At 41.7% G+C, this 15,602-nt stretch overlaps 1 protein-coding gene across 1 annotated transcript in view; it reads left to right on the top strand.

The window, feature by feature from the left end:
• The first annotated feature begins 2,635 nt into the window (after positions 1-2,635).
• LOC142245389 (uromodulin-like) overlaps positions 2,636-15,602 on the top strand; it is a 50,453-nt gene continuing 37,486 nt past the window's right edge. The window contains exons 1-4 of the mRNA XM_075318052.1: positions 2,636-2,702; positions 4,132-4,287; positions 9,741-9,979; positions 11,516-11,638. Coding sequence (XP_075174167.1) covers positions 2,636-2,702; positions 4,132-4,287; positions 9,741-9,979; positions 11,516-11,638 — 585 coding nt within the window. The remainder of the gene's footprint in view (positions 2,703-4,131; positions 4,288-9,740; positions 9,980-11,515; positions 11,639-15,602) is intronic.

Raw genomic sequence — 15,602 nt, 5'->3', positions numbered from 1 at the left:
GCCAAGGCCCTTGCTTGTTCTGAACTCACCCTGGCTAGTGAGAATGCCCACGAGAACACTAGTCTCACCACTGCAATAATACAACACGAGGTAAGGGAGACAAACAGAAGAAAAGTGGACACAAAGAGGAAAACACTTCAAGCTCCTCCAATTCAGCTAAACACCACAGCTGCAATAGTCACAACTCCTCAGTTTCTTCCAGACACAGGCTTCTCTCAAAAATGGTCAGCAACAGAATGAGAGTTTATAACAGACGTCAGATGGTAAGACACGTGACTTTATATAGTGAAGGGGAGTGGTCACAAAGGAGCTGCACCTTGGATTAAGGCTACAAAAGACAGCCATTTAGAAAGTGTTCTTATCCCCAACAGCTCAACAAACAGAAAAAAGAAGATTTATTCAAATACAAGTTATAGACCTGCACCTAATAAGTCGTTGTGACTTTCTAGTCCCAGATTCATCACAGGTCTCCCCGGAGCGGGGCATACTCATGACACATGAAGAATTAAAGGCGCAAAAAGCCATTGAAAGTCATGACACCAGCTGACATCTATCAGTAACTAGAAATAGGCCCAATGCTATTGCATCGGGAGTGCGGTGAAAAAAACATCTGTCTATGCTTAGTGGTGCTGACAGGAGCAGTGGTGAGTGGGGCTGGGGGCATGCAGATCTGGTGAGGGGAGCTGGAGACATTCAGATGTGGTGGGGGGCATACAGATCTGGTGGGGGAGGTCTGGGGGCATACAGATCTGATGGGGGGGGGCTGGGGGCATACAAATCTGATGGGGGGGCTGGGGGCATACAAATCTGGTGGGGGAGTGGGGGGCCTACAGATCTGGTGGGTGGCTGGAGGCATACAGATCTGGTGGGGGGCATACAGATCTGGTGGGTGGCTGGAGGCATACAGATCTTGTGGGGGGCATACAGATCTGGTGGGGGGGATGGGGGTATACAGATCTGGTGGTGGGGCTGGGGGTATACAGATCTGGTGGAGGGAGGCTGATGTCCCCTGCAGCAATGAGCACATTGTTTAGTAATGTGCTCCTGCTGGTTCCCTTCTGTCCCCTATTATGCCGTGGCTCACCTGTCCTCCATGCCCGCGGAGCTTCCAGCTGCAGCAGACAGACTCCTCCGTGATAGCGTGCGGTGTACGGAGCGGCCGCTGCAGGTTGATGTCATGGCTTTACTGCAGTTGAATGCTTTACGGTGCCACAAAGCATTCAACTGCAGTAAAGGGCTGACAGCAGAATCGGCGGTGGCCCCGGACAGGTGAATATACAGCAGTGTGTGGCTGTGTTGTGTGCTTGTGCGCTTTGTGTGTGTATGTGCTCAGTGTATCTATGTGTGTCTGCTGTGTGTGTATACGTGTCTATGCGTGCTTGCATTCAGTGAGGACCCGGAAGGCGGAGCATCGTTCGAACTGCGGTTGCGCAATGGACAATACTGCAGTGCATCACGGAATAGGGGAACAGACAGAACTGGTGATTATGTAAGTAGATTACAAAGCAATCCTTCCGTTAGTGAAAAATAATAGCTGGTTCAATTGATGACCTATAAAAAGGTGTCTCATTATCGAGGTGCCACACAAGAAACATCTCATGATAGGTAAAACCAGTGAGCTGTCTCAAGACCTTTGGAACCTTATTGTTGCAAAACATACTGATGGCATTGGTTACAGAAGAATTTCTAAACTACTGAAGGTTCCAGTGAGCAGTGTTGGGACCATAATCCGGAAGTGGAAAGACCATAAACCAGCCATGATACAATTCCGAACTTCAGTTGTTCAATCCAGGTAAACCCTGGTTATAATTGGGCATCATATGGACAAATATTTTATCTGTCATTTATAAGGGTGTATTATAGGGTTAAATCCACTTATCTGAAAATTAAAGAGTCTGTTTTATATACTTATTATTTGGAGTAATAAATACATGTGATTTTCTTATATAGGTGGTTCAGCAACTTTTGCATGTAGCGCAAATAACCCTTTATGGGTTTTATCTATTGTTTTCTTTAAACAATTGCACCTGCTGATTCCAGGTCTTTCTGTAGCTCTCCACAGGTGGTCCTTGTCTCTTTGACAACTCTTCTGATAATTCTTTTTCACTCCTCTGTCTGAATCTTGTAGGGAGTACCAGGTCTTGGATGGGTTATGGTGAAATTATGTTCTTTCCAATTCCAAAATAAAATCAATGATCCGTTTTGCGGATTAGATATACTGTATAAAGTTTGAACTTCCAAAATCAAATATCGATGATCTGTTTTTCGGATTCGGCAGCTAAAGTTTGAGAATGGAAATAATTTGAATTTTCTAGACAAGAAACTAAAGAAAACAAATCCATTCAACAGTTAACAAACCGAATAAAAAGCTCAAACTTAAAGATTCAGGAAATGTGACAGGTGTTTTTTTTCCCCTCACTAATATATAAGACAATACATAAACCAACATAAAAAAAATAACAAACCAGGGAAACAAAAGATGTAATGTGATCACCCCTCACAGATGTGTTACAGGGGTAAAATTCTGAAACTACTTCCTCCATCTACAACTATATAAAAGTGGTCACAAAAGCAACAATTCTTCAACCGATCTGAAGAGAACCAGGTCACAATTGCTTGGTGAATACCAAAAATCATGTATCGAGCCGCCTTGTTCTTGACCCTGACGTCCATGGCGTCAGCTCTTATTAACTCTACAATCAGTAAGTAGATAAAGGAATATTTAATGTTGCGTATTCTACTGAAGAGATATCTGAATATTAGTTACTGCAATATTTTTTTAAATTTCTTTACCATGTATGTTGTTAATGTACTTGAGCTACTAAATATATACAAGAGATAATTGGTAATCATAACCCCATTATTAGAAAAAAAATGTCTTGACCCATTCTGCTTCACTAACTACAGACCTGTCTCTAATCTCTCCTTCACCTTCAAACTCCCGAAACCTTGGTCTACTCTTGCCTAATCCGCTAACTTTCTGATAACTTATTCCTTGGCCATTTGCAACTGGTTTCTGAACTCTACACTCTGTAGAAACCTCCCATACTAACATCTCTAATGATCTACTAACAGCTAATGAAATTGGTCACTACTCCCTTCTGCTTCTTCTGCATCTCTCGGGATCATTTCATATGGTGGACCTCCAGCTCCTCTTCACTGTGCTCTGCTCTATTGGTCTCAAGGATATCACATTCTCTTTGTTCTTTTACTACATCTCTGATCATCTTTCACCATATCTGACTCTCGATCTTCTTCCTCTGCTCTTCAATGAGCTTCAGTTCTCGGCCCCACACCTTTTTTCTATACATTGCCCCTATTGTCAAACCATCAGCACGTTTGGTTTATTAGTGACATCTTTTGCCGATTTCATGCAACTATTCACATCCTCTCCAACATTACCTCTAGTCTGCACTACTTCAAAAAATACCACTGCTAGTCTGACTGCTGTCTTTAGTAACATGTCCTCCTTCTACCAGAAACTAAATACAGTAGAGTACTGAATTTTATGAAGGGATCACAGAAAATAACGAGGCATCGACATGGGATTATTGGCCCCCAAATTGGATCGTGTTATCTCCTTTGGATACTTTTTGGTGGGAAGGTTTGATGGTAAATGGTTTAACAGGTAGTCAGTTTAAGTCTTTGGCCAAACCTTTATTCTACTAATGGTTATCATTGATTAATATAATTTTCTACAAAACGTTTGTATATTTTCATGCAGCCTTTCATAAATGATGGCTGTGGCCAATTTCCAACCACTGTGAATCAGTGTCCATGTATATTTATCATTTGATTTCATAGTGCCTTAAAAACACATCTTTGTAAGCGTTCGTATCCCAAGGGGTACGAGTCATGTTGTCCTCATGCTATAATTTAAAAAAGTCATTTTAATCAAACATTTGCATGTTCTTTTTTATATGGTTTAAAGGGCGTAATTAGCTTGGGAATTTTTGTCAGAAGCCGGAAAAATGAGTAAACTTTAGGATCAAAGTGACTTGGATAAGGACCACATAATGTAGTAATTTTGTTAAGCTGCTGTATTGCTGCTAGTATTACACATGACTGATATTTGACTTAGTCTTGTTGGGTATTTTTTTTGTTTATGTTTTTTGTTTTTTGCTCCACTAGCATCCTCCTCTCTCACCTACCTGGTGGACACCACAGGTTCCATGGCTGAGGAAATTTACCAATTAAAGATGGTAAACAATTGGGTTCTTGATCGAGTGACTGCTAAATTCCCTTCTGGTGTCCGGCAATATACCATGGTGGAGTTTAATGATCCATGTAAGTCTTTATTAATCTCATTTAGGGTTAAAGCTCACTGAAAAAAAAAAAACAAGACAAAAATAAAACTCAAAAAGTTGGACTTCTTTTGATCCAAGATTGACCTGCTGACGTCCCGATTCAATTACTTTTGGCAGACGTCATAAAAAATTATGTGATATGATTTCTGCAAATTTGTGATCAGATGATACCACTGAGCAGAAGACTTGGAAATGCTTTTAAAGGACATATTGAAAAGCAATAAATAATTGTTATTAAAGGGATATTCCCAAAGTGTCTCTTGAGCAGCTCAGAGCAGTTGCATCTCCATATAGTTTCCTTTCTTGCTGGATTCTCGGAGGGTGATATCTCCTTGAGAAACAGTTCTGCTCAATAGAATGGTGGTAGTAGTAGTAGTAGAACTATAAAGTTAGCATAAGTTCTGCTATAAGACATTCAGCCATCAGTGTTTTGTCTGCTGTTTTCACTGTTATCAGACCTGCTCTAAAAACTGTGGGACTGGTGATTTATAACTGCATCTCTTCAGAAGATCAGAGGGAGAGAGGGGGAACAGCTAAATGCTGTATAGAAATCAATGGGCTGGGAGAGGTGGTTGGTATGTTAAGAGTTAACTCCTCTCCTGGAATATAACTACTGTGCATTCTTGGTCAGTAGGCCAATCTCTATGGAAACCAGCTTAACAGTATGCAAAATAAAAGTTCTCAATACAGTAGAAGGACCGCAAATAGAAAAAGCAAGTTTACTGCAAATGTGATTATTTTGATGGAGTCTAATCAATTAAAGTAATTTTAGATCTTGAGGATTCCCCTTTACGTGCTTGCACACCTTCAATAGCTGTTGGGTGAACAACTGATTTAACAACAGCTATGGTGCCCATACACATTTACACTCTGGCCTGGTGTTCCTCATGTGTAAAGGGGGTTGGTGGGGGCACTTCCAAACACCTTAACAAAAAGAAGAGGTGCTCCATAGTATACAGTAAATCAGTGTGAGTAAAAGGATAAATAAGTGAGCAAAACTGCTCATCTTGACGCGTTGTACATGTTCAGGCACAACATTGCACACAGCATGGATGAGAATTGAATAGGGACGCTGCTCCACCCACCAAATCTGGAGAATCCAGGCTTTGAAGGGATGAAAAAACACTTTTTTGGACAATGCATTTGAGAGTTGGCTTAACTCTTTCATGGATATCAGTAGCCCTCAAAGGAATGTATTTTCCCTCATCTTTTCATCACTTCCAGACACGTAAAATTGCCTTTTTTCACAGCATCAGAAAAGGATAAAGTTTGTATGTGTACTATTCCCGATCTCTTTGTACCCCAACATAAGAGAATCTAGAAGCCCCTAGAACCATAAGATTAGCCAAGAGTTCAGTAAGTTCTCCCCCCAATGTGTTGAGTCCATTACTGAGATTGAACGTTATCCATGGACATTGAGGAATGTTTATATTGAACAATCAGCTATCATGTGTAAATGATGTTGTATAATACCACCATAACCATATTATATATATATATATATATATATATATAATTATTAGGCAAGTTGTATTTTAGATGATTTTTTTTTATTATTGATCAACAACTATGTTCTCAATCAACCCAAAAGACTCAAATATCAAAGCGTAATATTTTTGGAAGTTGTAGTGGTTTTTTTTAGATTTGGCTACATTGGAGGATGTCTGTTTGTGCAGGTAACTATTACTGTGCAGAATTATTAGGCAACATAATAAAAACCAAATATATTCCCATCTCACTTGTTTATTTTCACCAGGTAAACCAATATAACTGCACAAAATTTAGAAATAAACATTTCTGACATGCAAAACCAAAACCTAAAAAAATTAGTGACCAATATAGCCCCCTTTCTTTATGATGACACTCAGCAGCCGACCATCCATAGATTCTGCTTGATCTGTTTACGATCAACATTGCATGCAGCAGCCACCACAGCCTCCAGACACTGCTCCGAGAGGTGTACTGTTTTCCCTCCCTGTAGATCTCCCATTTTACGAGGGATCACAGGTTCTCTATTGGGTTCAGATCAGGTGAACAAGGGGGCCATGTCATTATTTTTTTATCTTTTAGACCTTTATTGGCCAGCCACGCTGTGGAGTAGTTGGATGCATGTGATGGAGCATTGTCCTGCATGAAAATCATGTTTTTCTTGAACTATACTGACTTCTTCCTGTACCACTGCTTGAAGAAGTTGTCTTCCAGAAACTGGCAGTAGGTCTGGGAGTTGAGCTTCACTCCATCCTCAACCCGAAAAGGTCCCACAAGTTCATCTTTGATTATATCAGCACCCCACCTCCACCTTGCTGGCGTCTGAGTCGGAGTGGAGCTCTCTGCCCTTTACTGATCCAGCCTCTGGCCCATCCATCTGGCCCATCAAGAGTCACTTTCATTTCATCAATCCATAAAACCTTTGAAAAATCAGTCTTAAGATATTTCTTGGCCCAGTCTTGATGTTTTATCTTATGTTTCTTGTTCAAAGGTGGTGATTTTTCAGCCTTCCTTACCTTGGCCATGTCCCTGAGTATGGCACAACTTGTGCTTTTTGATACTCCAGTAACGTTGTAGCTCTGAAATATGGTCAAACTGGTGGCAAATGGCATCTTGGCAGCTTCACGCTTGATTTTACTCAATTCATAGGCAGTTATTTTGCGCCTTTTTTGCCCAACACGCTTCTTGCGACCCTGTTGGCTATTTGCCATGAAACGCTTGATTGTTTGGTGATCATGCTTCAAAACTTTGGCAATTTCAAGACTGCTGCATCCCTCTGCAAGACATCTCACAATTTTGGACTTTTCAGAGCCCGTCAAATCTCTCTTCTGACCCATTTTGCCAAAGGAAAGGAAGTTGTCTAATAATTAAGCACACCTTATATAGGGTGTTGATGTCATTACACCGCACCCCTCCTCATTACAGAGAGGCACATCACCTGATTTACTTAATTGGTAGTTGGCTCTCAGCCTATACAGCTTGGAGTAGGACAACATGTATAAAAAGTATCATGTGATCAAAATACTCATTGCCTAATAATTCTGCACACTGCACACTACATGATGCAGATGCCGCTGCAACTTTATACAACACTACAATCTCTGCAGCTCTCGAATCAGCTGCCCCCCTCACACACACCAAAACCCGCACAATCAACAGGCAACCCTGGCACACAAGGCAGACTAAAGAACTTAGACGGGCTTCCAGAATTGCTGAGCGCAGATGGAAGAGGTCTCATTCCACTGAGCACTTCATTGCATATAAAGAGTCCCTCACCACTTTCAAGTCTACACTCACTGCTGCAAAACAAACCTACTTCTCATCCCTCATATCTTCTTTCTCTCACAACCCTAAACAGCTATTCAACACTTTCAATTCTCTCCTCCGTCCTCTGGCACCACCTCCCTCTCCTCTCATCTCAGCTGAAGACTTTGCCTCTTTCTTCAAGCGGAAGATTGACAACATCAGAGCAAGCTTTGGCCCACAATCACCACAGCCCCTCATCATAGCTACTCATCCCTCTTCCTCCAAATCCAGCTTCTCCACCATGACAGAAAACAATCTCTCCACTCTACTCTCAAGATCACATCTAACCACCTGTGCACTGGACCCGCTCCCATCGCACCTCATCCCCAACATCACCGCAGTCCTCATCCCAGCCCTAACCCATCTCTTCAACCTATCACTAGCAAGTGGTGTATTTCCTTCATGCTTTAAACATGCCTCTATTACACCCATCCTCAAAAAGCCCTCCCTTGACCCATCCTCTGTGTCAAACTATCGCCCCATATCCCTTCTCCCCTATGCCTCAAAACTACTGGAACAGCATGTCCATCTTGAATTGTCCTCATACCTCTCCTCCTGCTCCCTCTTTGACCGGCTTCAATCTGGCTTCCGACCACATCATTTTACCGAAACTGCCCTAACCAAAGTCACCAATGATCTACTAACCGCCAAAGCCAAGCGACACTACTCTATCCTCCTCCTCCTGGACCTGTCCTCTGCCTTCGACACAGTAGACCATTCCCTCCTACTAAAGATTCTCTCATCTCTGGGCATCACAGACTTGGCCCTATCTTGGATTTCCTCATACCTAACCGACCGAACTTTCAGCGTCTCCCATTCTCACACCACTTCCTCATCTCGCCCCCTATCTGTCGGTGTCCCTCAAGGCTCAGTTCTTGGACCCCTGCTGTTCTCCATCTATACCTTCGGCTTGGGACAGCTCATAGAGTCCCACGGCTTCCAGTATCATCTCTATGCCGATGACACACAGATCTACCTCTCTGGACCTGACATTACCTCTCTACTAACCAAAATACCACAATGTTTGTCTGCTATTTCATCCTTCTTCTCTGCACGATTCCTAAAACTTAACATGGACAAAACAGAGTTTATTGTCTTTCCTCCTCCTCACTCCTCTCCTCCAACAAGCCTTTCCATCAAACTTGATGGTTGCTCACTCTTCCCAGTCTCACAAGCTCGTTGCCTTGGAGTGACCCTCGACTCTGCTCTATCCTTCAAGCCACACATCCAAGCACTCTTCAACTCATGCCGATTACAACTCAAAAATATCTCCCGGATCCGTGCTTTTCTTAACCAAGAATCTGCAAAAACATTAGTGCATGCCCTCATCATCTCCCGCCTCGACTACTGCAACCTCCTGCTCTCTGGCCTCCCTTCCAACACTCTTGCACCCCTCCAATCTATCCTAAACTCTGCAGCCCGTTTAATCCACCTCTCCCCTCGCTACTCCCCAGCCTCGCCACTCTGCCAATCCCTTCACTGGCTTCCCATCGCCCAACGACTCCAGTTCAAAACATTAACCATGACATACAAAGCCATGCACAACCTGTCTCCTCCCTACATCTGTGACCTAGTCTCCCAGTACCTACCTGCACGCAACCTTAGATCCTCACAAGATCTCCTTCTCTGCTCCTCTCTTATCGCCTCTTCCCACAATCGTGTACAAGATTTCTCCCGTGCATCCCCCATACTCTGGAACGCTCTACCTCAGCACATCAGACTCTCCACTACCGTGGAAAGCTTCAAGAGGAACCTCAAGACCCACCTCTTCCAACAAGCCTACAACCTACAATAGCCCTCAGCCCAGTAGACCACTGCGCAACCAGCTCTGTCCTCACCTATTGTACCATCACCCATTCCCTGTAGACTGTGAGCCCTCGCGGGCAGGGTCCTCTCTCCTCCTATACCAGTCTGTCTTGTACTGTTAATGATTGTTGTACGTATACCCTCTTTCACTTGTAAAGCGCCATGGAATAAATGGCGCTATAATAATAAATAATAATAATAATAATAACACTGTGTGTATGGGTGTATATATATATATATATATAGATATATATATATATATATATATATAAATAAAAAAAATATATAGTATTACACTTCAGCATATAATGATAATCTTTCTTCCATCTTCAGATGTTGGACCTGTTAGGTTCACACACTCAAAACAACAGTTTGGTGATTTCTTCAACAGCCTGGTAGTGAACGGAGGTGGTGATTGTCCGGAGTTAGCAATGAGGGGTCTTGAATTGGCATTAATGAATTCCCCATCTAACTCAATTATATTAGTATTAACTGATGCGTCAGCTCTGGATTATGCAAATACAACCTTGGTCAACAATATCCGCTCGCTAATAAACACTACAAAGTCAAAGGTATGTTTGTGATGAGATAGATATCATGCCATAAGATCGGATCCTTTGTGCTGAATAAACTATTGAAATAGGCACTGTCTTGAAATAGGCACTGTCCCAAACATCTGGGGGGTCACAGAGACATCCCACTGCTGCCACCAATTTGTCATGAACAGCCCTCTGCTGCCCCCTATTGTCAAGACAATTACGTAATGATTAATGAAGGCAGCTGTGACTGTTTCCACCACTACTCCGATTATTGGGAAACTCACAGTGAGCGTATAATACCTATACAACGGATTCCAACAATTGGAATATATATGTGTACATATATATATATATATATACATATACACATATATATATATATATATATATATATATATATATATATATATCCATCCCGGTATGGTTACTGCAAAGCCCCACAATAACACCAAAAAGATAAATAGCTGTCACCCCCAATCGTTTATATAGGCCAACTTGGCACCAATTAAAGATAGCCTATGGCTTCTTCGAGTTGGCGTATTATAGAGCAAGAGGAACAAAGCTATTACATTCTATATATTTAATCCAAAAGAATAGGCGGTGTTTATAAAAATATACAAGGTTTTACAAAAAGGAACAATACAATATAACATATACAACTATATAAAACAAAAAAGATAAACACAAAAAAATTACTACATGTGGGTGACTGAAATGGTTCAGATATATGAAGGGGAGGTACTTCTTAAAAAAACATGGAACAATCCTACATTGTAATGTATCCTCCTGGCATTGAACAAAGCAAAAATGTGTGTATCTTTCATTAACACCAGTCACCTCCCCTCTGGTGACTGCATGTGGGGGCTGTTTGTGAGATGTGCTCCAGTTCCCAGAAAATTATGAAATCCCATCTTCAGGAATTAGTGAATATTTTAATATGTCACCACCTCCCATTGGCACATTTTTGTAAGGGACTGATTTACACAGACCAGTGATATCTATCATCATTCCATTGTATCTTTATGAATTATACAAACTTAAAATTGCAATAGAGAAAAAAAATAAGGAAAACCAGTGCATGGATCATACTTCCATCTCTTAAGACACCTATACACATTAGACTAAAGTCATCTAAACCTGGTGGGAAAGACTGACAGTCTAATGTGTATAGGATGCCTCCCGACTCTCCGCTGACAGATGATGTCGTGGGAGACCAAGACACGGCACATTAGATTTCCAACTGCTGATACTTTTGTTTTTGGGTGAAAGGCGCTGCCAGAGGAGTCTGGCAGTGGCCCTTTAACAGAGTACAAAAAGAGAGACAAATGTCGGCCAAATGATCATTCGGCAGAAACCTATCTAAGGTATGGATGACATTATAAAGATGTGTAGTCAACTAGTGTCAGTTCCTCTAATCTTGAGCTAGGGAAGTGTTGTGGCCTGAGTTATCAGTATGAGCAGGAGCACATTTTAGATTTTAAGGGACCCACTGATCTAATTTTTATTTTTTATTTTCCATAAGTATTTGCCTTTTTTCCTAAATATCCGCTATGATATTTTACCCTTCAGGTCATCTTTGCGATCACTGGAGTGTGCAATACTACAGATAGTCCAGATTTTCTAATTTATCGAGATATTGCTACATTGAGTTTTGGGCATGTTTATATAATTGGCGTCTCAGAATTATATAAGGTGAGCAACCAAATATCAATTTGAATCAAGTAATGGTTTGTAAAGCGTTATACAGGATAAGCAATGACTCGTAGAAGATTGACTATAGATCCAACCAGGGACTGTAGAGCCAACCAGGGACTGTAGAGCCAACCAGGAACTGTAGAGCCAACCAGTGACTAGAGAGCAAACCAGGGAATGGAGATCAAACCAGACGCTGGAGAGCAAACCAGGGACTGGAGATCAAACCAGACGCTGGAGAGCAAACCAGGGACTGGAGATCAAACCAGACGCTGGAGAGCCAACCAGTGACTATAGAGCCAACCAGAGGCTGGAGAGCCAACCAAAAACTGGAGACCCAACCAGAAACTGGAGAGCCAACCAGTGGCATTTCAGAAAAAATATATTTTAAAGATCCAGCTGGGAACCATACCCGGAGGACAAACTAATCTGGTGCTGCCCCCTTTTGACTTATCACAGCACTGCTAAAGATGATTGACAGGCCTCTTCCACAGCGAGTCACCTCTCAATAACCTAGAGCTTGGAAGAGGCAGCTGAGGGCAGCGCTGGACTAGTCTCGTCACTGACTTTGGTCCCTGGCTAGATCTTTCTCAATGCAAACTGTATAAACTATTTAAAAGATCATTTAGCCGTGATGAGGCAAAGTTATTTACTATGAAAATCAATATCAAAATGCACTCTTCAACTCATGCCGATTACAACTCAAAAATATCTCCCGGATCCGTGCTTTTCTTAACCAAGAATCTGCAAAAACATTAGTGCATGCCCTCATCATCTCCCGCCTCGACTACTGCAACCTCCTGCTCTCTGGCCTCCCTTCCAACACTCTTGCACCCCTCCAATCTATCCTAAACTCTGCAGCCCGTTTAATCCACCTCTCCCCTCGCTACTCCCCAGCCTCGCCACTCTGCCAATCCCTTCACTGGCTTCCCATCGCCCAACGACTCCAGTTCAAAACATTAACCATGACATACAAAGCCATGCACAACCTGTCTCCTCCCTACATCTGTGACCTAGTCTCCCAGTACCTACCTGCACGCAACCTTAGATCCTCACAAGATCTCCTTCTCTGCTCCTCTCTTATCGCCTCTTCCCACAATCGTGTACAAGATTTCTCCCGTGCATCCCCCATACTCTGGAACGCTCTACCTCAGCACATCAGACTCTCCACTACCGTGGAAAGCTTCAAGAGGAACCTCAAGACCCACCTCTTCCAACAAGCCTACAACCTACAATAGCCCTCAGCCCAGTAGACCACTGCGCAACCAGCTCTGTCCTCACCTATTGTACCATCACCCATTCCCTGTAGACTGTGAGCCCTCGTGGGCAGGGTCCTCTCTCCTCCTATACCAGTCTGTCTTGTACTGTTAATGATTGTTGTACGTATACCCTCTTTCACTTGTAAAGCGCCATGGAATAAATGGCGCTATAATAATAAATAATAATAATAATAATAACACTGTGTGTATGGGTGTATATATATATATATATATATATATATATATATATATATAAAAAAAATATATAGTATTACACTTCAGCATATAATGATAATCTTTCTTCCATCTTCAGATGTTGGACCTGTTAGGTTCACACACTCAAAACAACAGTTTGGTGATTTCTTCAACAGCCTGGTAGTGAACGGAGGTGGTGATTGTCCGGAGTTAGCAATGAGGGGTCTTGAATTGGCATTAATGAATTCCCCATCTAACTCAATTATATTAGTATTAACTGATGCGTCAGCTCTGGATTATGCAAATACAACCTTGGTCAACAATATCCGCTCGCTAATAAACACTACAAAGTCAAAGGTATGTTTGTGATGAGATAGATATCATGCCATAAGATCGGATCCTTTGTGCTGAATAAACTATTGAAATAGGCACTGTCTTGAAATAGGCACTCTCCCAAACATCTGGGGGGTCACAGAGACATCCCACTGCTGCCACCAATTTGTCATGAACAGCCCTCTGCTGCCCCCTATTGTCAAGACAATTACGTAATGATTAATGAAGGCAGCTGTGACTGTTTCCACCACTACTCCGATTATTGGGAAACTCACAGTGAGCGTATAATACCTATACAACGGATTCCAACAATTGGAATATATATGTGTACATATATATATATATATATACATATACACATATATATATATATATATATATATATATCCATCCCGGTATGGTTACTGCAAAGCCCCACAATAACACCAAAAAGATAAATAGCTGTCACCCCCAATCGTTTATATAGGCCAACTTGGCACCAATTAAAGATAGCCTATGGCTTCTTCGAGTTGGCGTATTATAGAGCAAGAGGAACAAAGCTATTACATTCTATATATTTAATCCAAAAGAATAGGCGGTGTTTATAAAAATATACAAGGTTTTACAAAAAGGAACAATACAATATAACATATACAACTATATAAAACAAAAAAGATAAACACAAAAAAATTACTACATGTGGGTGACTGAAATGGTTCAGATATATGAAGGGGAGGTACTTCTTAAAAAAACATGGAACAATCCTACATTGTAATGTATCCTCCTGGCATTGAACAAAGCAAAAATGTGTGTATCTTTCATTAACACCAGTCACCTCCCCTCTGGTGACTGCATGTGGGGGCTGTTTGTGAGATGTGCTCCAGTTCCCAGAAAATTATGAAATCCCATCTTCAGGAATTAGTGAATATTTTAATATGTCACCACCTCCCATTGGCACATTTTTGTAAGGGACTGATTTACACAGACCAGTGATATCTATCATCATTCCATTGTATCTTTATGAATTATACAAACTTAAAATTGCAATAGAGAAAAAAAATAAGGAAAACCAGTGCATGGATCATACTTCCATCTCTTAAGACACCTATACACATTAGACTAAAGTCATCTAAACCTGGTGGGAAAGACTGACAGTCTAATGTGTATAGGATGCCTCCCGACTCTCCGCTGACAGATGATGTCGTGGGAGACCAAGACACGGCACATTAGATTTCCAACTGCTGATACTTTTGTTTTTGGGTGAAAGGCGCTGCCAGAGGAGTCTGGCAGTGGCCCTTTAACAGAGTACAAAAAGAGAGACAAATGTCGGCCAAATGATCATTCGGCAGAAACCTATCTAAGGTATGGATGACATTATAAAGATGTGTAGTCAACTAGTGTCAGTTCCTCTAATCTTGAGCTAGGGAAGTGTTGTGGCCTGAGTTATCAGTATGAGCAGGAGCACATTTTAGATTTTAAGGGACCCACTGATCTAATTTTTATTTTTTATTTTCCATAAGTATTTGCCTTTTTTCCTAAATATCCGCTATGATATTTTACCCTTCAGGTCATCTTTGCGATCACTGGAGTGTGCAATACTACAGATAGTCCAGATTTTCTAATTTATCGAGATATTGCTACATTGAGTTTTGGGCATGTTTATATAATTGGCGTCTCAGAATTATATAAGGTGAGCAACCAAATATCAATTTGAATCAAGTAATGGTTTGTAAAGCGTTATACAGGATAAGCCATGACTCATAGATGATTGACTAGAGAGCCAACCAGGGACTGTAGAGCCAACCAGGGACTGTAGAGCCAACCAGGAACTGTAGAGCCAACCAGGGACTGTAGAGCCAACCAGGGACTGTAGAGTCAACCAGTGACTAGAGAGCAAACCAGGGAATGGAGATCAAACCAGACGCTGGAGAGCAAACCAGGGACTGGAGATCAAACCAGACGCTGGAGAGCCAACCAGTGACTATAGAGCCAACCAGTGACTATAGAGCCAACCAGAGGCTGGAGAGCCAACCAAAAACTGGAGACCCAACCAGAAACTGGAGAGCCAACCAGTGGCATTTCAGAAAAAATATATTTTAAAGATCCAGCTGGGAACCATACCCGGAGGACAAACTAATCTGGTGCTGCCCCCTTTTGACTTATCACAGCACTGCTAAAGATGATTGACAGGCCTCTTC

The sequence above is a fragment of the Anomaloglossus baeobatrachus genome, chromosome 7, assembly GCF_048569485.1.
Source record: "Anomaloglossus baeobatrachus isolate aAnoBae1 chromosome 7, aAnoBae1.hap1, whole genome shotgun sequence".
Taxonomy (NCBI): domain Eukaryota; kingdom Metazoa; phylum Chordata; class Amphibia; order Anura; family Aromobatidae; genus Anomaloglossus; species Anomaloglossus baeobatrachus.
The sequence above is the reverse complement of the archived record's forward strand: the minus strand, read 5'-3'. Positions and strand labels throughout refer to the sequence as shown.